The sequence below is a fragment of the Brassica napus genome, chromosome C5 (genome assembly GCF_020379485.1).
Source record: "Brassica napus cultivar Da-Ae chromosome C5, Da-Ae, whole genome shotgun sequence".
Taxonomy (NCBI): Eukaryota; Viridiplantae; Streptophyta; class Magnoliopsida; order Brassicales; family Brassicaceae; genus Brassica; species Brassica napus.
The window spans coordinates 18,020,246-18,042,306 of NC_063448.1; the positions used below are offsets into that span (position 1 = coordinate 18,020,246).

At 35.5% G+C, this 22,061-nt stretch overlaps 2 protein-coding genes and 1 long non-coding RNA gene across 3 annotated transcripts; 1 reads left to right on the forward strand and 2 right to left on the reverse strand.

The window, feature by feature from the left end:
- Window positions 1-6,270: 6,270 nt before the first annotated feature.
- LOC106429681 (ATP-dependent DNA helicase PIF1-like) lies at window positions 6,271-12,471 on the reverse strand. The gene is made up of 2 exons (XM_048757280.1): window positions 6,931-12,471; window positions 6,271-6,845 (listed from the first exon to the last, which is right to left on the reverse strand). Exons 1-2 carry the CDS (start codon window positions 7,988-7,990, stop codon window positions 6,271-6,273), a joined length of 1,635 nt encoding a protein of 544 aa, XP_048613237.1. The 5' UTR covers window positions 7,991-12,471.
- On the reverse strand, window positions 10,061-11,423 carry LOC111212319. Its single transcript, XM_022713833.1, has 4 exons — window positions 11,348-11,423; window positions 11,056-11,274; window positions 10,912-10,969; window positions 10,061-10,430 (listed from the first exon to the last, which is right to left on the reverse strand). The coding sequence occupies exons 1-4, from the start codon at window positions 11,421-11,423 to the stop codon at window positions 10,061-10,063; spliced, it is 723 nt and encodes a 240-aa protein (XP_022569554.1).
- A 235-nt stretch (window positions 12,472-12,706) lies between the features above and the next one.
- LOC111206425 lies at window positions 12,707-17,653 on the forward strand. The gene is made up of 3 exons (XR_002658663.2): window positions 12,707-13,879; window positions 16,122-16,207; window positions 17,435-17,653. It is a non-coding gene; the product is annotated as an uncharacterized LOC111206425 (long non-coding RNA).
- Window positions 17,654-22,061: the final 4,408 nt, after the last annotated feature.

Genomic DNA, 22,061 nt, shown 5'->3' on the forward strand with positions numbered 1-22,061 from the left:
CTTGGTCGCGACACGGGCCAGCTCGCCCGGCGAGCACAGCCGTGTTGCCGGTCGAGTCGCCGGCGAGCTCGGCCGTGACACAGGCCAGCTCGCCCGGCAAGCACGGCCGTGTTGCCGGATGACTCGCTGGCGAGCTCGGCCGGAAAGCACGGCCGTGTTGCCGGATGACTCGCTGGCGAGCTCGACCGTGACACGGGCCAGCTCGTCCGGCGAGCACGACCGTGTTGCCGGTCGGCTCGCCGGCGAGCTCGATCGTGCCACGGATCAGCTCACCCGGTGAGCACGGCCAATTCTCCATGGACCATTCCGAACCCGGTCCCATCCCATAAGCATGCATCTTCGTCCGAAGTTTCCATAACTCAGTCTTCGGATCCGTGGATACGACACCAATGTTCCGTCTAAAAAAATATCGTCGAAAGTATTCGGGAAGTTGGGAAGGTTATGTCTCTCGAACAGTTTCCTATTCTTCGTAGTAGAGCAGGTTACAGTTAACTTAACACCAACTGCCTTGGCTATGCGAAGAAAGATGGTTCCGTTGGAAGAACCATGCCTATACCAACGGCTACTTCGCGAGTAAAATCGTAAAAACGCTTAAGTCTCGATACGGCCCAAAGAGGGTCCGAATTGCGGACAACGGCCCATTATTGATCCCAAAAGACTTGAACCCAAAAACTTGTATGACGGTTTATCGTATCCGCCGGAAGAGATAAATGTCAAATTTCCGAAGATAATCACAAAGAAGAAGGAAATATGGAAAAGCCCACTTCACGACAAAACCGGCCCGAGAAGAGGTAAACTGACCTAAGGAGGGGTATATAAGGAGGACCTAGGACGAAGAAAAAGGAAGAGCATTCTAAGAGCAAACTTAATACTTAGAGCAATTTAGGCTTTTTTCCGTTTTTACTATCGAGCTGCGACTCGACTAGGTTAGAACTTAGGTGGCTAGACTAGCGAACATACCGACAGCTCTCGTGGCCTAGGATCTTACCTGTTGTTCACGCTCAAACGCGAATTCGGAAAAAAAAACCTCTTTGTTCTCTTTTCGCTCTTTTACGATTTATTACTTTTGAATCTTTCATATTGATTGTGTTGTGCGTGGTCCAGAAGATATCCGGGACCTTCAGGAAAGGCTAGGTTAACTTGGCTTTCCTCCGATTAACAAAACTCGGTGGTATGAATTTCGGTTCCCACAATCTCCTTCCAACAGGTCAGAGATCCTATTGATATTTGGCAAGCCATTTTCTGGTGTCGCCTTCTAAGGAAAAAGGAAAGAGTTTACAGCGATTGTACTCGTCATTTATCAATTCTTCTAGATATTCGATGTGATCATGTGGTCGCTCTGAGACTGTCCCACGGAAAGGGTTTTGACGTACCATGATTAAGTATCCTGGACTGATCCCAAATCTCTTGGTATTATCTTTTGGTAGACTAATTGCGGACCTATTGGAATAGGTCCTTCCAGGATTTAAATAGTCTTGCAAAGGCAATTTCTATTCATTATCTCTTTCTGAGATAGATTTAATTTGAACAGGGATTTCAGTCCCTTGTTCACCTATAATTTGCTTATTTGCGTTGCTAAGTTGACCTTTAGATTTTCCTAGGACTACTCTTTCATTAGCATCATTGGTAAGAGAATACTTACCTGCTTCCGGCGGGGTGTTGTCGATCGATGTTTGATGTGCGTCGTCGACCGATATTCCTGTCGACTTGTCGATCGATATTGCTTTCGCTCTGTCGATCGATATGCCTATCTATTCGTTGATCGATGTCTGGCCGAAATCCATGTTTTCCATCTTGCAGCTCCTGTGTCAGCAGGAACAGAGAGAAAAATTTTAGCAAATTTAATAACAAAATCTAGATTAAATTCTAAACGTAATCTAGTGGTAATAAAAAAGAGTCCCCGACAACGACGCCAAATTTGATATCACTCAAATTACCCTAAGGAGTGAATTAGTCTCTCAAATAAGAGGTTCAGATGTAGTACTTAGAGATCGAATCCACAGAGACTCTAGGATTACTCAATAGATTATGCTCTAAAACTAAATCTTGATTGAATGGTTTATGGGTTTTAAAGCAGTACATTGGTTGGTGAGCAAGTTTATTGCTCGATTGATTGTTTTGAGTTTGTTAACAGTTGGTTGAAGTAGCTAGATTCAGGTATATTCTCAGCTATGATAAATAATACTTAATTTGGGAAATTAGGAGTTTATTAATATTAATTGTTCTTGAATTCAAAATAAGGTATAATCATTTTGATAATCAAATCTAGATCTCGGACCTCAACTCTCGTTATTTTGGTCGCGAGAAAGTGTCGATCGATAATTCTTTGTGAATATCGATCGATACACCATCGATACACCTTTAAAAATATCGATCGACACAGCGATAGCCCCGTAGATCGATACTTCTTCCAGAAAGCTTTACGAACGGGTTTGATTTGTATTCTCTAACTCACTAGACCAACTCTCGTCTGTATCTTGTCAGTTAGATCATTCTAGTTATTTTCAGGTATTGAGTCAAGCAATGGCTTGATCTCAATTAATCGTAGGATCTTAGTTTAAAGGGTAATTAATCCTAAACTTAGCTTTAATGCATAACTAGATGATTGAACTATATTTCTAAACATCCTAACTATTGTTGTGTCAGTATTACATTTATCAACCTATTTGAGTAACCTAAATCTAACAGTAAAGACTACTCAGACATATTCACGGAACACATGGTTATGATGGTCTGAATAGTACTTAAATAAATTAAATAGCAAAAGTAACAGAAATAATGAAAGCAAGGGAGTTTGTGGGAACCGAAATTCGCACTGTCGATTTCCATTTAAATAAGGAAACTAGGAAAATCCTAATTTCCCAGAGGTCCCGGATATCTGCTAATACCACACGCCAAGCAATAAGAACACAATAATGACAACGATAAAGTATAAGAAATCGAAAAGAGAGCAAAGTAGATCTTATTTCGAATTCGCGTTTGAGCGTTCCAACAAGGTAAGAGTCTGGGCTACGAGAGCTGTCGGCGAGATTCCTAGTTCTAAAACCCTAAGACGGCAATAACCTAGTTGAGTCGCAGCTCGAATAACAAAAACGGAAATATGCCTAAATCGCCCTAAGTGCTAAGTTTGCTCTGAAAAAATCCTCCCCCATGCCTCTCGCCTAGGACTCCTTATATACTGGCTCCTAGGTCGGTTTACGCTTTTCTTCTTCTGCCCTTAAGCCGCCATAGCATAAAAATGGCGATATTCTATTTTTCCGATCTTCGTAATTATCTTCAAAATTTCGTATTTATCAAATGCTTACGGGCTATTGGATAAGAAATTGTAAGTTGGGCCTCGAGTCATGTCTTAGGTTCTTTTGGGACGTCTTCTGACTCGAAGCGTTTATTACGGCTTCTTTCGATAAAGAGTGAACTTCCCGCGGTTTTTACCGTAAAGTTTGATCGATGACTTTGAATGGCGGAAAAGCTGAAATGGGTTCGCTACGGTCTTCGAGAGATAGCATCGAAGGGTACATGAGAATGCATGGACTATTGTCGTATCGACGTTTCGGAAGAGCTCGGTCGCTACGTAGCGACCGAGCCGACGAATGCTCGGTCGCAGCGTAGCGACCGAGCTTCGGCTCGAGCTCGGTCGCTACGTACCGACCGAGCTTTGGCTCGAGTTCGATCGCTACGTAGCGACCGAGCTTTGGCTTGAGCTCGGTCGCTACGTAGCGACCAAGCCTCGGCTCGAGCTCGATCACGATGTAGCGACCGAGCGGAGGCACACTCGGCTGCTACGTAGCGACAGAGCTTCGGCTCGAGCTCGGTCGCTACGTAGCGACCGAGCGGAACGAATGCTCGGTCGCTACGTAGCGACCGAGCGGAATGGATGCTCGGTCGCTACGTAGCGACCGAGCGGAACACGCGTTCGGTCGCTGCGTAGCGACCCTTATCGAGCTCTTGTCCAATGTCTCATGTTTCCTCCGCAAAGCTTTTCGTAAGGAATAATCTATTTTGAAAACGTATTTGTCGAAGAAGGTTTTTCGTTTTCTTCTTTGGGGATTTGGACGTTAACTTCGTCGTAACCGTTTTCAAACCCAACAGAGTTCAAGATCTTTTCTGTTTTGCAGTAGATGATCTATCTCTCCAATCCTAAGCTCTCGTCATTCAATGGTGGCTTCTTGCCTCCTCCAAACTAGGTCTCAAAGGTCTATAGGCAAGTCTGCCTCTAAAACAATACAAAACCCTAATAAATAGCCTAACAGGCGGCCAGGGACTAATGATGTAATTATTGAGACTTTTGTGAAACTTGAAATCTTCTAATTTGTCATTAACTCTTGGATGGCTTCATAATCGATCGATACGAGGGACTTGCCTATCGGTCGATATTAAGCTGCGACCGTCGACCATCTCTTGCTTCCAGCGAAACTCAAAAGATCTCTAAATAGCTCCAAATATATCATTTCTTTGCAAATAGTACATGGACCTGTAAATACTCTAAATAGACTCTATATAATAATAAATGTATCTTAAAACACTTATAAACCATGGCTAATAGTAGGTAAAATCTATGGTCTATCAAGTGGGTATCTTGGAACATTGTTGGCCACCAAAAGTCGGCTTGTGGGTATCTTGGAACATTGTTGGCCACCAGAAGTCAGGAATGGAATATAGATTAGAATTTGAGAATGGAATATCGGTTAGAAGTCAGGAATGGAATCTGAATGTTGTTTGCTGGTATGTCTGTTGGGTGCTTCCAAAGGTTGTATGAATTTGAATGTTGTTTACTTGATTGTCTGTTGTGTGATTGTATTTAGGTAAAGTAAGACAATGTCGTTTGTGTGGGTACCGAAATTTGCACTGTCGATTTGCGTTTAAATTAGGAAACTAGGAAAACACTAATTTCCCAGAGGTCCCGGAGAACTGTTAATACCACACGCTAAGGAATCAGAACACGAGATATCAACGACAAAGTACAAAAATCGTAAAAAGAGAGCAAAATAGATTTTATTCCGAATCCGTGTTTGATCGTTACAACAAGGTATAAGCCTGGGCTCGAGAGCTGTCGGCGAGATTCCTAGTTCTAGCAACCCTAAGACGGCTAAACCTAATTGAGTCACAGCTCGAAATAACAAAAACGGAAATATGCCTAAATCCCTCTAAGTGCTAGGTTTGCTCCGAAAAAGGTCTCTCCCCATGCATCTCGCCTAGGACTCCTTATATACTGGCTCCTAGGTCGGTTTACGCATTTCCTCTTATGCCCTTAAGCCGTCATAGCATAAAAATGGAGATATTCCATTTTTTCCGATATTTGTAATTATCTTCAAAATTTCGAATTTATCCGCGGAAACTTGACATATATCTTTCCTTGTTAACCAATCGTAAACCGTCATGTGGCTTACGGGCTGTTGGTTAAGAAATCGTAAGTTGGACCTCGAGTCATGTCTTAGGTCCCTTTGGGCCGTCTTCTGACTCGAAGCGTTTATTACGGCTTCTTTCGATAAAGAACGAACGTTCCGCGGTTTTTACCGTAAAGTTTGATCGATGACTTAGAATGGCGGGAGACATGAAATGGGATCGCTATGGTCTTCGGGAGATAGCATTGAAGGGTAGACGAGAATGCATGAACTAATGTCGTAACGATGTTTCGGAAGAGCTCGGTCGCTACGTAGCGACCGAGCGGGACGGACGCTCAGTCGCTACGTAGCGACCGAGCTTAGCTCGAGCTCTGTCGCTATGTGGCGATCAAGCTTGGCTCGAGCTCGGTCGCTACGTAGCGACCGAGCTTGGCTCGCTACGTAGCGACCGAGCGGAATGGACGCTTGTCGCTATGTAGCGACCGAGCTTGGCTCGAGCTCGGCCGCTACGTAGCGATCGGACAGCGTGCATGTGCGGTAGTTGCGCAATGACCGAGCTTGGTTCGTCCGTGTTCTGATCGTCATACTCGGACCTATCCGTAGCTGGTCTGGGTATGTTTCCGATAGCTTATGTTTGATCTAAATAGAATTCAAATGAAGCTTTATCTCGGGAACATACGTTGCGACGTTTTCTTGACCGAGCATGATTTGATGCGGAAAGACATACTTGTATTCTGCGGGGATTTGGACGTTAACTTCGTCGTAACCGTTTTCGACCCAACAGTTTGTTTGTATGTCTGTTGTGTGCTTTTGTATGTATGAAAAGATTAAAGAGATATATAAAAAACTTCCAACGTTTGCAAGTTAACTACATTGTTTGAAAATAAATTGAATAAGTTAAAAACACACTGAAAACTAAACATTAGAATTAGAGATTCTGAAAGATCTCTTTGAAAACAACATTCTTTGTCTCACGCTTAGGCTTTCCTTGATCATCAACAACCAAAATCTTCAATCCCTTTTTTGATGTAACCCTGGAAACAGCCACATATAGTTGTCCATGAGAGAAGACATCTTTTGGTAGATACAAACCAACATGGGATAGCGATTGACCTTGACTCTTATTTATTGTAATAGCAAATGCAACTGCAATAGGCAGCTGCTTCCTCCTCATCTTGAAAGGCAATTTCTTATCAGAAGGTGTAATAGAAAGTCTAGGAATGACCACAGTTTTTCCCACCTTTTCTCTTGTGATAACTTTGGCCTTTACCAATAAATCATCCATCTCTGTAATCTGGAGTCTTGTGTCATTCATCAAACCGTTTGTATGATCGATGTTTCTAAACAACATCACCGGACATTCGACTTTCAAGCGAAGACTGTGATTTGGGAGACCAGAAAGCTTGATGGTGTTTAAGAAATCGGGAGTTAGAGCCTGGTCATTTCTTGAAAATCTATCAGAAGCATCAATTGAATCAGAACTTAAGTAAATCATTTCTTCTTCTGCAGGGTTCAAACTCATAAATTAAATAATAATCAAAAATGATTTCAATAGCCAAAATAAACTTATCCATGTAAATAGTATAACCTGACAGTTTATCCAACATGTATTGGTTAATCCTGTTGACATCTTCATTGGTGGGACAGAGAATTGCCCTTTCTTGGAAAAACTTTGGTTCTTTATTCTCTTGTAAGGAAACAAGATCCCCATAAACTGCTTTGCTAATTGATTCAATCGGGTCATCTACATCAGTAATAAGAAACTCATCTGGAATATTGATTACAACTTCTCCATCATTATCTCCTCCAAGCTTTCCATCTCCAACATCTAAAATCCACTCTGAGAATTCCTTTAATTTTTTAGCATCTTCTGCAGACAGGTTTTCAGAAAGTAGCCTCATGTTCTTTGCTAGCTTCATCACTTTGACATGCTTCCATAAATATGATGAATTAAGAGACTCCATTATAATTCCTGGTCGTCCAGCACCGGGAATGACAGGCAAAACTTGTCTAAAATCACCTCCAAATACAACAACTTTCCCACCAAAAGGCCTGCTGTCCTTGTTCCCGATAATGTCTTTCATACTCCTATCCAAAGACTCAAAACAATGTCTACTCATCATTGGTGCTTCATCCCAAATGATTAGAGATGCTGCTTTCACCAAGTTAGCTTGATCACTTCCTGGAATAAGCGTGCAAGTAGAATACTCATCTGGGTTTATTGGTATTCCAAACCTAGAATGTGTTGTCCTCCGTCCTTGTAGTAATAGAGAAGCTATCCCACTTGATGCAGTGTTCAAACATATTTCTCCCTTGAATCTAATAGCTGCATACAACAATCTCCACAGAAAGGATTTACCAGTTCCACCAAATCCATAAACAAAGAACACACCCCCTTTTTCATTTACAACTGCATCAACAATCTCATCATAAATTTTCCGCTGCTCCTCTGTTAGTTTAACAATATCTCTGTCATGCTCAGCTTTCAGCTTCTCCCTATCATAACTCAGATCATCTGAAATTAGCACATTGTCATTCCCACAAATATATGGATCTGGCTTTGGCATAATTTCCCATTGATCTAAAGAAAATCCATTGCTCTTTAAAATCTTCTCAATCTCAAGAAGGGCAAACTGTTTTTTTTTCATGGGCACTTAAACATAGATCTACAAAAAAACAAATATAAACTGATTCAACTTCAAATTTCCAGAATATGATATCATAAAAATAGAATTATATTATACCTGGCCTGTTTAGTAGCTTTCTCCGTTTATACTCGATATCATCACACAGATCTTCCCATGTATTGTCCCAAACAACATCTGGGGCTGACAAACTACCAGACATCAGCATCATAACAAACATATGACGCAAATGTGAAGCTGATTATGTGAAACTCGTCCTGAAAATGTCATCAATATACTCTTGATCATCGTCAAGTAAGCCCCTTGCACAACACATCGCCTTATACGTAGGATAAACAACATTGTTAAATGATCGAATCTCCTCAAAATTTCTTGGACCTCTAACTATGTTTAGCAGAACACACAAATAGAAAGCTTGTTCAATCTTCCTTGGAGCATAATTGATCCTACCAATACTGAATCCTCTCTGTCTGTCGTGGAACTTTTTCTCCTTGTTATTCCAAGTGAACATTGTTGGGATTTCTGCTAGAGTGAGTCTTCTGGCAACAGCACTAACCTTGTTCAGTTCAAACCATGCAGTGATCATAGTATCTTCTATAAGCTCGCGATTGGTTACTGTTTCATAAGTGTCATCATCTTTGAAAAAAAATAATCTTCTTTCCTGGTAGGTGCCACTGCCTTCACTCAACAGGTACTGATCGATAGTGAATAGGGAAACTGAAAGTCCTCCAAGCCCCCTCGCAGGCTGAAACATATCTAAAATAATAATAATCAAAATTAGTGTCAGAGTTGATCTGATTGAGAAGTAAAATTAATTGTAAGAAAGAGAAAAACGAAATTTACCTGCAGTTGAAGAAGTTTTTGATCTCGTTTTTTTATCAACTCCAGTAGTTCCATCATTTGACTTCTTTCATGTTGCTCCTCCTTTTTCTGGTGGCTCAACAGTAACTGTACAACGATCCGCGCCTTTATTAATATACTTGAATAAGTATTTAATAGAACCAGTCGGATTACATCATTCCACATTAATATGAGCACGATAACGAACTGATAATTTCTTGTTATAGGGTATCACATATCTGTTGTCGCATTTGAACCCATTTTTCTCAACAAAGCAACCAGTCTGTTCACGCCGTCTGTAAACTGAAAAACCTTTTCGGTTCACTGAAGTTTTTTCCACAAAATCTTTTGGATAAAGCTTTGAACATTTACCATTTTCCTTGCATGGCGAATTCATGAATCATCATATCCTTTACCACATCAAACAGCTCTGGTTCCTTCTCCTTATCTGGTATTTCTGCTGAGATGATCTTGTTAATATCATCTGGTTTAGGAAATTTAGATTTGGGATGCATGAACAGCAGAATATGAGCATGTGGCAGACCACGTTTTTGAAATTAAATTGTGTACATAGCTACAGTAGAAAAAGAGGAAGACATTAGTAACCACAGTGTATAACATATTATATCAGACTAAAACAACCATGTTTTAAACTCACATGCGACTGTCTTTCCAAGTAGCCATTTTTCTGTTAAATCTCTCATAAGAGAATCCAGTTTGCACTTAAAAATCCTGCATAGAATATTTGGTCTGTCGTCAGGACTGAGCTTGCGTGGTTGAACATATCTGGTGATTCCAGGCCATTTAGGATTGCATGTGAAAGTTATAAGCAGATCAAGAAACCCAAAATATTTGCATATCGCCATTGCATCCAAATACATATTCTTCATGTATCTTGGTCCTCCAACGAACGTGGCTGGTAACAAATAGCGGCTTCCTTGCTCACTCATATCTGTCTTCCCATGGTTTTCAGACTGCTGAATAGAATCAAAGCTATCTAATCTAAGGCTTTTCTGGTTCATCCTCAAAAAGCACATCCGGTTAGATTCTATGGTTGTATAAGCATCAACCAAAAACTGTTGGAATAGCCTTTTAGAGTGCAAAAGTGTATGACATTCCCCGTCTCTTTCTTGAATCCGATATGCATACCACTGTCTCATACTTATATTTTTCCGCTTCAGTTTAGCTGTAGCCTCTGTAGTTCTTTTTTCAATCCCAAGTCTGAACTCATCTTCACCATATGTAGATAAGAGGATATTGTAGTGCTAGATAGGAAGGGTGTATTTCACTTATCCGTTGAAGCCATCCTGTTTGCTTCTCTTCAAGAACAATATTTCTTTTATCAATTTCCAAATTGAAATCCCCAGGTATCAGTGCAGCAACCTCAGATGCAGAAGGAGTATCATATGTCCGCCCATCTTTTTCTCGACTGCTAACAATCCTCATATGAAAAGTAGTCTCAGGGTTAGTATTGAACCTATCTCTGGCTGAACGGAATTGATGCACATATGGATTTACTTGGTCTAGCATCTCAACTATCATCTCAGTGACCTTTTTTCTCAGACTCTCTTTTTTTGCCTTGTCAGCCTTTTTCTTGTATTTCCTGCATCAAAATTAAGATGTTTGACAGTATAAGAACATCAAGTAATATAGAATAATAACCATTAATATTTTGGTCGATAATAATGAGTTGAAAATACCCTATAATGGAAGATCTTTTGTCAATTTCGTTTTCAATGTCAACAATGTAGAGTTGAGAAAACTTGGCTTCTTCTCCAGCTGGTGGCTTTAAACTACCCATTAAATGATAGTTTTCTCCTTGAAGTTGAAACATCTTTGGCCCATGTCCTTGAGGAACACATCTATCCACTTTACCCCCAAGAGATGTAAATGAAAAAACCATATTGAGCTGTCTGATATTCTCCTGAAAATATTTGCTGATCTCATCATCACCATGTAGCAATCTTTTCAAGATCTCTGGTGATTCCTTTAGTAATGGTAACTGAACTTGACCTTGTCCACAACACAAAGAAAATTTTGGTTTCTTGGTCTTTTTTTTTTTCTTTTCAATGCGTTCACCATACCACATTTTCGAACCACAGTAGTCACATTTGTAAGTAGGATCTCCCTTATCTAAGTACTCTGTTAAAAAATCATAAATTCAGATGGTCAAGGTAAAAACATAGAAACAATACTGAGAAAACAAATGTAGAAAAAGTTTTCATTACTTGTAGTCTTTAGGTTAGGCAGAGGTGCAGTAGATGAGGATTGACCTCCCTGGAACATCGTTTTAAATATCTCGGCCATAGTTGCAATCCTAGACCTTTGTTCATCTGGTACAGGACTTGTATCAGATATTTCTTGAATGTCATCAGATGCTACTTCATATGAATCATTACATTCACTACTAACATCATAACTCTGATCACTATAATCTTCACCTTCCTCTGTATATAATAAACAAAAGATTATCAAATGCTTGCTTCAGGTTTATAAAAACACCCATATAACTATGCATACCAAAGAAATTGTGGTAAAGGGATGATTCCAAGTCATCTTCTTCTTCTGACTCGTAGTCTTGAGATGTAAACCACATTTTCTCATTATGTTTCTTGACATTGTCTGAATTGGAGAAGACTGGTAAAAGATTCTTAGGTTGAATTGTGAGACATGTACTTCTTCTTGATATGATGTTTGATAACCGAGCAGTGTCATTGTTATTATCTCCTCCTCACCATCACAAAAATAAACAAATACCAATGTTAGTTGTTAAATATAAAACTTTACAATTTCTGTAATATGTTTTAAATCCACCCGTTACCATTTCCTCTTAATTCTCTTAGAACAATTGAGGCTGTTTTCCTTTACTTTGTCTGTAGGTGGATCAACAATATGATAGACGCATGAATTTGAGTATATATTGATTCACTGAATACAAAACTGAAAAAACAGTTTACTATAACACTAAAAGGGTCCTGAAAAAGCACCATAGTATGTATTTCCTGAACTGAAGCCGGTTGATGGTTGAGTAAAATGTTTGAGTACACTGCGAGAAATTATGTATTTAGCCACGAAAAATATTGTGGCTACCGACTAATTTTCGTGGCTATTTAACACTTAGCCACAAATCGCCACAAAAAAAAATACGTTGACTATGAGCTTGTGGCAATCGAATAAGTGTTGCTATTTGTTGCTCTATTTCTACGACTTAGCCACAAACGATTTTTGTAGCTACTAGCTACAAATAGCGCTAACTCAAGTTTGTTGCTCTTTTCGCTACAAAAAGCCATATTCTAAACCTTAGAAAAATTTCTACAATTAGCCACAAAACTAAATTGTTGCCATTATTATAAAATTTAATTAAAATGCATTTTTTCTATAATCAAATTAATTAATTAATAACAATTACAATAAATACTAAAAACAAACCAATTATTTTATTTTCTTTTATTTCCAATAATATTTTCAATATGGTTTACAAATTAAAACTGGTTTTGAAAACCTAATAAAAAACCTAAATCTAAACTGATGCACGGTATCTCTTTGCTCCTGGTCTCTTGGCTATATCAAACTTGACCGGAGGTTCGATTTGCCTACGTACCACTCATCCTTATACCCAAACTTCGATCTCCTTCGAGACTGGTTTCTTACTCGTCACTGATATCAATCAAATAAACATATACTCTAAATACATACATTGCTCATGTCATACAGGTGAGTGACCAATAGAAACTAGTATTCTTTTATCTTTTTTGATGCTCCTAATTTCTTTTATATGCATTTAAAAGATTATATAGATATTGTATTTAGTTTTATTTTAATTGTAAAAACATCTTAAGTATTATTTATAAAGCCATTTTATGTTTGCAATTCAATTTTTCTAAATTTTTTTGTAATTCGATTTTTAATGTGTAAAATTTAATTAAGAGTCAAAAGTAATGATAAATGATTTTATATCAAGTTATAAAATTAGACTTATGATATAAAATTATTATATATCCTTTTAAGAATTTTGAGGTATTGGATTATAGATAAAGATTACTTATAAGTTAAGTTTAGGGTTCAAAGTTTGAAATATAAAATAGTTATATTTGAAATTTTGTAAAATTTATTATTAATGTTTAAATTTTTTCCTTATTACTTGCTGTTTATCTTTAATTTATCACCTAAAATTAAAAGTTTAGGGTTTAAAGTATGCTTAGGGTTTCAATTTTCTACAAATAGCCACAAATCATGTTGTGTCTTCTTATTTTCCACAATTGTTATCGTAGCTAATAGTAGATATACAAAACAAATTGTGGCTAATCACGGTTTTTTAAATTCAATTAGCTACAAAGTGTAATTTGTGGCTATTTAGCCACAAAAATCTACGTAATAGCTATGGATTTTAGTTTGTTGTTATTTTGTGGCTATTCGTAGCTTAAAATCGTCGGCCACAATTTTTTTGTAGCTAATTTGTGGTTATATACAGATTTTCTTGTAGTGGTACTCCTTCAACTTGGCAATGTCGGATTTAAATTAGAAACATCTCTCAACACTGGTCTAAAGGCAGAATCGGATTTGGTTCCAATAGACAGATCAGAATCTGATGGACTTTAACATGTAGGTTGATGATTTGTTTTCCTCTTCCTTGTATTGTCTTCTATGTTCTTCATGTTTGGTTGTAATGGTAACTGCTTCTGGAGAAGTTAGTTTTCCATGGGTTTTTTTCAGAATCGATCGACGTTCTCTGTTGAGTGTTAGGATTACGTTTTTGAGCACGTGGGTTAGCTAATTAACTTCTTTATTATTGGATAATTTAATTAGTTTAATAGTATTGATTTTCCTTTTTGAAACGAGATATCAATAAATAACATGAAACCAGTAAAATAAGTTATTTGTCATGAACTATTATTTTGTGCTGATTTTCTCACACAATTTTCAAACATTTCTACTAATATAGAAGTTGCTCCAACCCGGCCACTCCCCTGTACCTGGAGGAAGATAAACCAGATGTAGCGGAGGATGTTGATCGGACCCAAAGATAGAGTCCGACTCACAACAAAATTCCAGGTATGAGTTTCAGTTAGTTGTAGTCCCTGTTATGTTTTTTATCTAGTTTTAAGTGGTTTATTAAATTGCATATGAATGGTGTTGCCAGTGAAAGTAGATAGATTTCTTAGAATAAAAATTCACAATGACATGAACTGAAACTATTATAGTAGTGCAAATTGAAACAGAATAACTGCAAAGTAATTCAAATCTTGGAATTCCTTATTACAAATGAAAGATTAAATAACTTAAAAAAATGTGCAACTCCGCACTTATTTGAAAATAATGCTAAACAGAAACAAAAAACAAAGAAAGAACCATTAAATACTTCATTAGCCACTTTTCTTGGAGCCTGAGTTCTCATTGGTGGTCTTTTCTTTCTTCACAAATACTCTAGCACACTGCTTCTTCATTGTAGAACTTATGTCATTGTCACCTTCTTTGAACTGTTGTTTGCGTTTAAATGATGGGGTTACTGCAGTGTCTTCGTTTGCCTCACTTTACGTAGCTAAAAGTGAACCCTGTCTTTCACAAATTTACATATCAATATGGTGCATTAATATAAATTAAGTTATTTTTATATCAGTCTTAAAATACTAAACCATACCTGTGAACCACTTAAATTAGTAGTTGCAACATCAGACTGAGTCCATGACTCGGTGGTGCTACCACCAGTCAGTAGCATACTTAGATCTTTCCATACTTTACCAACTTTATACATCCCACCTTTGCTAGCAACATTGTTACTCTCAACATAAAGACCAAACATGAAAGTCTTCCCAACCAAACCAGTAATAGCCTCAGGAAAAGATTCAATATCTTGTAGCTGTAATATTCAGTATTAGAAGACAACTAGTATTCTACCCGTACTTCGTACGGGAAAAAAAGGAATAATTTATTATGTTACAACAATGTGTTTTTTAGCAAAATGTATTTACCCGATTCATGCTAATACTCAATGTATTTATATTTGTAGACAACACATATAATACTAAAGTTCTATTAGAATAATAGTAACATGCTCCTTTTTTAGACGAACAAAGTGATTAATAGTCATCTTCTAAATTTCAGTTTAATTTTCAATTCACTTTACTTGGTTGCAAGGTTTGTGTTATCTTTTGTTATGTTTCTCCTACAACATTTAGAGTTTTGGTTCCTTTGATCATTATGCTTAAATATACATAAACTGAATGTAAATATTTTTACTCTGAATTTTTTTTTAGTTTGGAATGCAATTTTTTTTTGCAAAATTTCAGTTTCACACTGTATGTAAAATATCAATTATGAATCTTATTTTTAATATATTATATTTTTATTTAAAAGAACATCTGATTCTAATTTCTCTGCTTATTATACATAATTATGATTTTAAATAAACCAAGAAAGGTATACTTGTTCTTCAGGTAGCATTTCAACAGAAAATTGCAAATGGAATAATATTATAGATGCTATCATTATGATTTTTATTTTATCTTTGCCAGAACATGAAGAAAACACAAATATCAATCCAAGAGAACAATACAACATACGATTCTTCTTTATTATAAAAAGTTAGTAAAATACGATATTTATACCTGTAATTCCACTTTTGTTGATAGTCTTCTTGGGTAGTGTTAGATCTCTGCTATTTTCACATCTTTGAAATTTGCATATCAGTCAATCGTTATCTGTTAGTTTCTTTGAAAAGTAAGATAAAGATTTTCGAAGAGTAACATGTGAGACAGAGAAAAGCTTTGCTATATCTTGTACGTAGGTGAGGTTTGATAAATAAAGACCATGGTATAAATAGAGAAAGAGTGAGATCCAAAGATATTAATCAGAAACAAAATAAAAAAAATAGGATATGAAGAACAATCTGTCTAGGCGAAGAAGCTTGCATGTCTACATTGGGTTTGTGGATATGAGAATGAGAGAAAATCTGTTTTTTGTAGCAAGATGCAGTTTTTGAAGCAAGATGCAGTTATATATAACCTCGTACAAATATAAATAATGTAGGTAGTTATTTGGTGATCATGGTGGGAAAGAAGAACTGCCAACGAAGTGGCCAAAGAGAATATTTTTATTTTGTCAAATAAACATTTAGCCTTCTGAGTTTTCGTTTTTCATTATTTTTATTTTAAACTATTTTTATTTTTTAGTCCACGTGTCAAATTCTAATTCGTCATGCGACTTGCGCTTTAGTACATAAAGGATTTTTTTTGTATTATGTCAATTATGAACTGGCTTTTTTATTGCGAGTGTATAATGTATATGTGGAATACAGGTTATTACCTCATCAAATGAACTGTTGAGCAAGGCAGCTGCATTTTCAGGGATCACTCCGACTGCAATCCAGTCAAGCAGCATGAGGTAAGCTTCTCCAGTACCATCTTTCACCCTTACATGAACCCTGAACCTGTATCACATATTTAAAATTTGCAACTTACGAAATCAAAATGTACACAACCAAAAGCAAGTAAAGCAGGTTTTACTTTGGCAAGACTTTAGTGACTTTATCGTCGCACTTTTCACACCACCACAGATGAGTTGTTATCTCATTCCCATTGACGATTTGAACTTTCTTTGAAATCTTATTGACCTTTTTGTTGCAAGTTTTGCATCCAAAATAGTACCACCCCAATCCTTGTCAATTGCATAAATTGTGGCAATGATTCTGCATTGCTCAGTCTACATTTTCAAAAGAAAACGGTAGTCTTTTAAGCATTCATACGGTTAGGATATACTTTGAATCAAAACTATTACCTCAGTTGATTGAAGTAGCTCTACAATGTCTCAAATTGGGTATTGCCTCCACTTAGTGCGTCTAATCTCTCTTTCAAGTTTGTCTTGTTCGGATTCAACCAATGTTAAAGCATTGGATGCAACATCCCTATTAAATGTGAACCAATAAACTTGTTTTAATCAACAGAACAATTGCTTTTCATTTTATAAACACTCTAAATACCTTTTCAAAAAGGCCTCAGTCTCCACTATTGGAGTGAAAAAGATTTGAGAAGCATCAAATGAATTTGAAATTTGAATTTCATCTGAAATTTGGAGGGTTGAAAAAGACACATTAATTAGAAAACTGTAAAATGGTATACTTAATGTAGGATAATATGATATGTTAAGTGATACGGGCGGTAAACCTCTATAGATCCCGATTTTCACAAAACGTAAGAGACAGATAACAGTCTCTTCACCAGCTGCTGTGTAATTAGCATGAATGCTTTCAGCAAACTTTCCCCATAGGCAACAGGCAATCCTACGGCCACTGTCAATAAAAATATGTCAAACTATTAAGTTTTTAGTAATATATGATTTAAGGAAAAAATCAATGGGATAACTTACACAAGGTCTGTCAAACTGAACTCAATCTTCTTTCTTTCTTTACCCGAGCACAGAACGGTTTCAAGACCTCCCAAATCCGTGACTTCTCCAATAACATCTGCAAGTTGGAAAAAAAAATGGAAATGAAGTTATAAATTTTGAAAACTTGAAATTATCATACTTACCAATAAAGATGTTTTCATCTTCTACTCCCTGCTGAATAGTCTGGAAATCAACCAAACTGAGAATCATGATGTCGTTTTGCAGGGTTGATGGAGTGACATCAGTGCCATAGATGAAATTAAGCTTGTATTGATGATTGGTGGGCCTGTAGGTAGCACCGGGGTTAGTAACGGAGAAATTCTCAATGTTTCTCCACATTCCAACATGTACTTTCTTTGCAATCTTATCCCAGTATGTCTTCTTACGGGATGCATGAATTTTTGTTCCCTTCACAATATAAAAGTCCAGCGATTAGATAGTAGATTTGGATATATATATATAAGTTATGAGACTTACATGTACATCAAACAAAATGATTTCCAATGTTTCTCCTGAAAGTTTGGTGTAATGCTTCCAGGTATGGAGCACCTTAACTTCAATAACCCATTCTGACTTGAATGGTGTGACGCCAGCCACAGTTGTGAATTCCATGCTTAAAGGTACTTTTTGCAGCGATTAAGTTTATGAAAAACCGCTTTTAGGAAGTGTGTTAAGAGTTGAGTCTGTAGAAAAGATATTTATAAGTGAGGATGGCGACGTAAACGCTATCAGTTAAGATAAAAATTAAGTTATTTGTTTAAAAAATTGTTGCAAATATGAGGGCATATTTGATGGGATAAGGATTTAGATAAACAAATTTCGAAATTCAGTTTAGAATAATCGATTTGATTCCTTGAATAATCTTATTTGTTGGATATATACTCAGGAAAAAATGGTATGATCTATATTATTAGGAAACAACTAGGAAACAAATCGATCAAAGTAACGTTTGGCTGCGGATTAGTAGGTAGTTTAAATGGTGATTAGATCCAGAATCTAGATATAATATGTTCCAGATTATTAGGAAACAAAGAGCGGATAAAACTGAACTACCTTAATTCTTTGTTGTTGCCTACATATTTGCATTTGTTAGTTAAGTGATATTGATGCAGTTATAGATTCCAAGCATTGTGGTGGCCCCCGATGATTAGGCGGTATTGTGGTGGTTACATTGAGAAATATAGATTCGAATCAGTTAAAATAAAAAAAGGTGTTTCGTTGAAATAATAGTTGGACCAAACAAAAATCAATTGGTCATGCTGCAGAATTAATAGAATACTAGAGAGGCAGCAGTCGTTGTCTAATAGCTTCTTAATTTTTTTGGAGAAATTGTCTTATTTAATAATTTTTATCGATATATACAAATTACTCTCAAATGAAAATATGCATTGACTTTAAGAAAATACTAAGGGCGGGTATATTTTTCGTTTTACATTTTTTTAGAAATTTAATTTTTATAATTGTATTTTTAGTCATATTTGTGTTTTTCTTTATATAATATTTCTTTTAAATGATTAATAAAAAGTTTTAATAATTGTATTAAAATAGTTGGACTATACATATATCAATAGATCATATTGTTGTTTTAATAGAATAGATTACGATAAAAAAAGACTCTTACGGCAACTATATATAAAATATATAGGCTGTGATCGTTTGGCTTCAAATTGATAATATAGTTAATTATATTTATTTATCTAAAATAAAATGTATTCTTAAATTTTAAAATATTAAATATTTTCCTGTGGAGTTAGTTACATTGTTTAGAAGTTAGGAATGGAACTGAAGTTTGTGAAAATGAGTAATACTTTTTTGTAGAACCATATACCATTTCGTTGTTATTATTATAATGTATATGGTTTTCTTAGTTATGATTCATGTAGTGGTAATGTAACGAAAGAATTAATTTTGAGTATGATAGTATAATTTTTTTTTTTCTGTGATGATAGAAGAATATATATTAATCATCAGAATATGTTTAAACCAAAAGATAGGAATAGTTATTTTTAAACATAACTGTCGCTACATATAAGAAGTGGGTTCCTATAATTATGGAAATAAAGTAGAATAAATAACTGAAGAGTAACAACGATTGTATAAATAGCTTCTTATTGGTTGGTAGGTCCAGTGGCATTTAAGTAATATTCCAAGGTATATTGAGGGTAAAAAATAACAATGATTCTGTATTAATAATATTGATACTAGATTTTGACCCGCCTTTAAAATGGCGGTTATATTTTTTTGTTTTACATTTTTGTTGAAATTTAATTTTTTATATTTGTGTTTTTAGTCATATATATGTTTTTTTTGTATAATATTTATCTTAAATGATTAATAAGAAGTTTTAATAATTGTATTAAAATAGTTGGACCATACCTATATCAATAGGTCATGTTCCTGTTTTAATAGTATTGATACTAGATACTAGATTCTGCGGGTATATCTTTTATTTTAACTATATATTAGAAAACATATATACAATTATATAATGTATGGTTATCATAACGTAGTGGGTAGTGTATATTTATAGAAAAACGTAGGGTATATCTAAATTTAATAAAAACAAATTAAATACTTTGTTACAGAAATTAATTTGTTCCATTTATAAGGGGTTTTGTTTAGAATTCATTCCATTTAAATCATAAATACGTTAGGAACTATATAATTTTAAGATCTAAGGCCATTAATATTTGAGTATATGTCCACCAAAATCAAACGAAAAAAAAATATCAGATTTGAAAAGAAAACATCTTATCTAATATTATATTTGAATAAAAATATGATAAACTGATTCATGTTTGTATATATCTTTTGTATATAATAACAAACACGTATGTAATTCAAATTCGGTGATCTCGTTTGATTACCACTATCACATATATTTGTGTTCCTTCATCTTGGTATCACTTTTGGTTTGAAAATCTGAAGTCATATTGTTACCAAATTCAACCAATGCTTGTTGGATAAAGTTATATTGTAAGTCTATGGTCTATCATATTCTCGACATTTATTGAGATGTGTACACATTATTATACAACTGGAGTTACATGTGAATAGGCATGATCTGGACCGATGACGAATTAGACCAGAAATTATTTGTATGCAAAGAAACATCAATATAATGTGAACCATCTTACGTGTACTAACCAGATTAATGTAATTATGTATGATTTAATTAGTCACCAATTTAATGTAGTTACATGTATGATTTAATTTTTCGTGGTCCAACTGTCCAAATAATAAATTACCGTAAAAAGGACAGCATTTGATATTCTCCATTGGCATTAATATCAAACGGTTAAGATTAACTAAAAAGAAACGGTTATGCAAATTGGCGTTACATAATATGTGTCCACTAAGCAAATTACTTAATTAGAGGCTCCTTAAATAAAGGAAAATAAATTGTTGGACATAACTTTATCAATAGGTCATGTTGCTGTTTTAATAGTATAGACTAGATTCTGATCCGCCCTTAAAAAGGGCGCGCCCTTAAAAAAGGCGGGTATATTTTTTGTTTTACATCTTTTTAGGTCTTTTTAATTGGTAATTTAAATATAGGTCTAATGGCATAAAGCATAATAAATAATATTCTAAATAATGATAAAGATAAAAGAAATAATAGTTGGACCATACTTTTATCAATGGGTCACACTACTATTTTAATAGAATAGATTAGATTCTGGGCGGGTATATTTTTTGTTTTACATCTTTTTAGGTCTTTTCAATTGGTAATTTAAATAAAGGTCTGATGGCATAAAGCATAATAAATAATATTCTAAATAATGATAAAGATAAAATAAATAATAGTTGGACCATACTTTTATCAATGGGTCACACTGCTATTTTAATAGAATACTAGATTCTGACCCGCCCTTAAAAAGGGCGGGTATATTTTTTGTTTACATCTTTTTAGGTCTTTTCAATTGGTAATTTAAATATAGGTCTAATGGCATAAAGCATAATAAATAATATTCTAAATAATAATAAAGATAAAAGAAATAATAGTTGGACTATACTTTTATCAATGGTCACACTACTATTTTAATAGAATAGATATCTTTAAGGGCGGGTCAGAAATCTAGTATTATATTATTTTGTTTCGTATAAAACCCATTGATTCACATTTGTGCTTTTGGTTTCGTAGGCCCGTAACCGTTTTGACTCTAAAGCTCGTGGCGACTTCGTTTGCGCAGTTGAGATCTTTCATCTTCTTCCTAACAGTACCAGTAACCGATTATACTCTTTAAAACCTCCATTAATCGACCATCCACGATCTAACATGATCTCTCTCTCTCCCTCTCTCTCTCTCTCCAAGGCTGCTTCCGTTTATTTAGAGGAGGTGCTGGCTAAATCTCCCCGCGTCTGATAATGGACGAGACAAGACTGATTTGCCAACCAACAGAAATCATGTTTCAGGATGCCAAGTGGGTTGATGGAACTTGGGATCTGAAACAGTTCGAGAAAGAAGGCAAAACAGATTGGATTCAGTAATAGTTGCTGGTTAGATCCTCTAAAACTCGAATCTTTCTTTCAGCAGTCATGTTCTGTAATTTGTAGTAATGTTTTGTTTCAAAGTGATAATGTTCTAAACAGAACAATCTTATATATTAAAATAGAAGTCACAACCTTGATTCATGTGTGATTTTTTAAAAATTGGACCTAATGGACCTATTCCCAGAAAATCATGTTACATTTAATATCTAATCTTATCATTTTAATTTTGGGCCTACAAGAAATATTTATTGGGCTATTAATAATTGGATTTAAACAATAGATGATCCATTGGACTTATAGATAATATAAATTAAATAGATATAATTTAATGTTGTAATACTATACCTCTATATGCTAA

What these genes read in the sequence shown, in the direction of transcription:
- LOC106429681 (XM_048757280.1), bottom strand. Translation starts at nt 7,990, where the DNA reads ATGAAAAAAAAACAGTTTGCCCTTCTTGAGATTGAGAAGATTTTAAAG. An exon ending in CATGTTGGATAAACTGTCAG is followed by an intron (nt 6,846 to 6,930) that starts GTTATACTATTT and finishes TGAACCCTGCAG; the next exon opens with AAGAAGAAATGATTTACTTA.
- LOC111212319 (XM_022713833.1), bottom strand. Translation starts at nt 11,423, where the DNA reads ATGTGGTTTACATCTCAAGACTACGAGTCAGAAGAAGAAGATGACTTG. An exon ending in GCCTAACCTAAAGACTACAA is followed by an intron (nt 10,970 to 11,055) that starts GTAATGAAAACT and finishes ATTTTTTAACAG; the next exon opens with AGTACTTAGATAAGGGAGAT. An exon ending in TACTGTGGTTCGAAAATGTG is followed by an intron (nt 10,431 to 10,911) that starts GTATGGTGAACG and finishes ATTTTGATGCAG; the next exon opens with GAAATACAAGAAAAAGGCTG.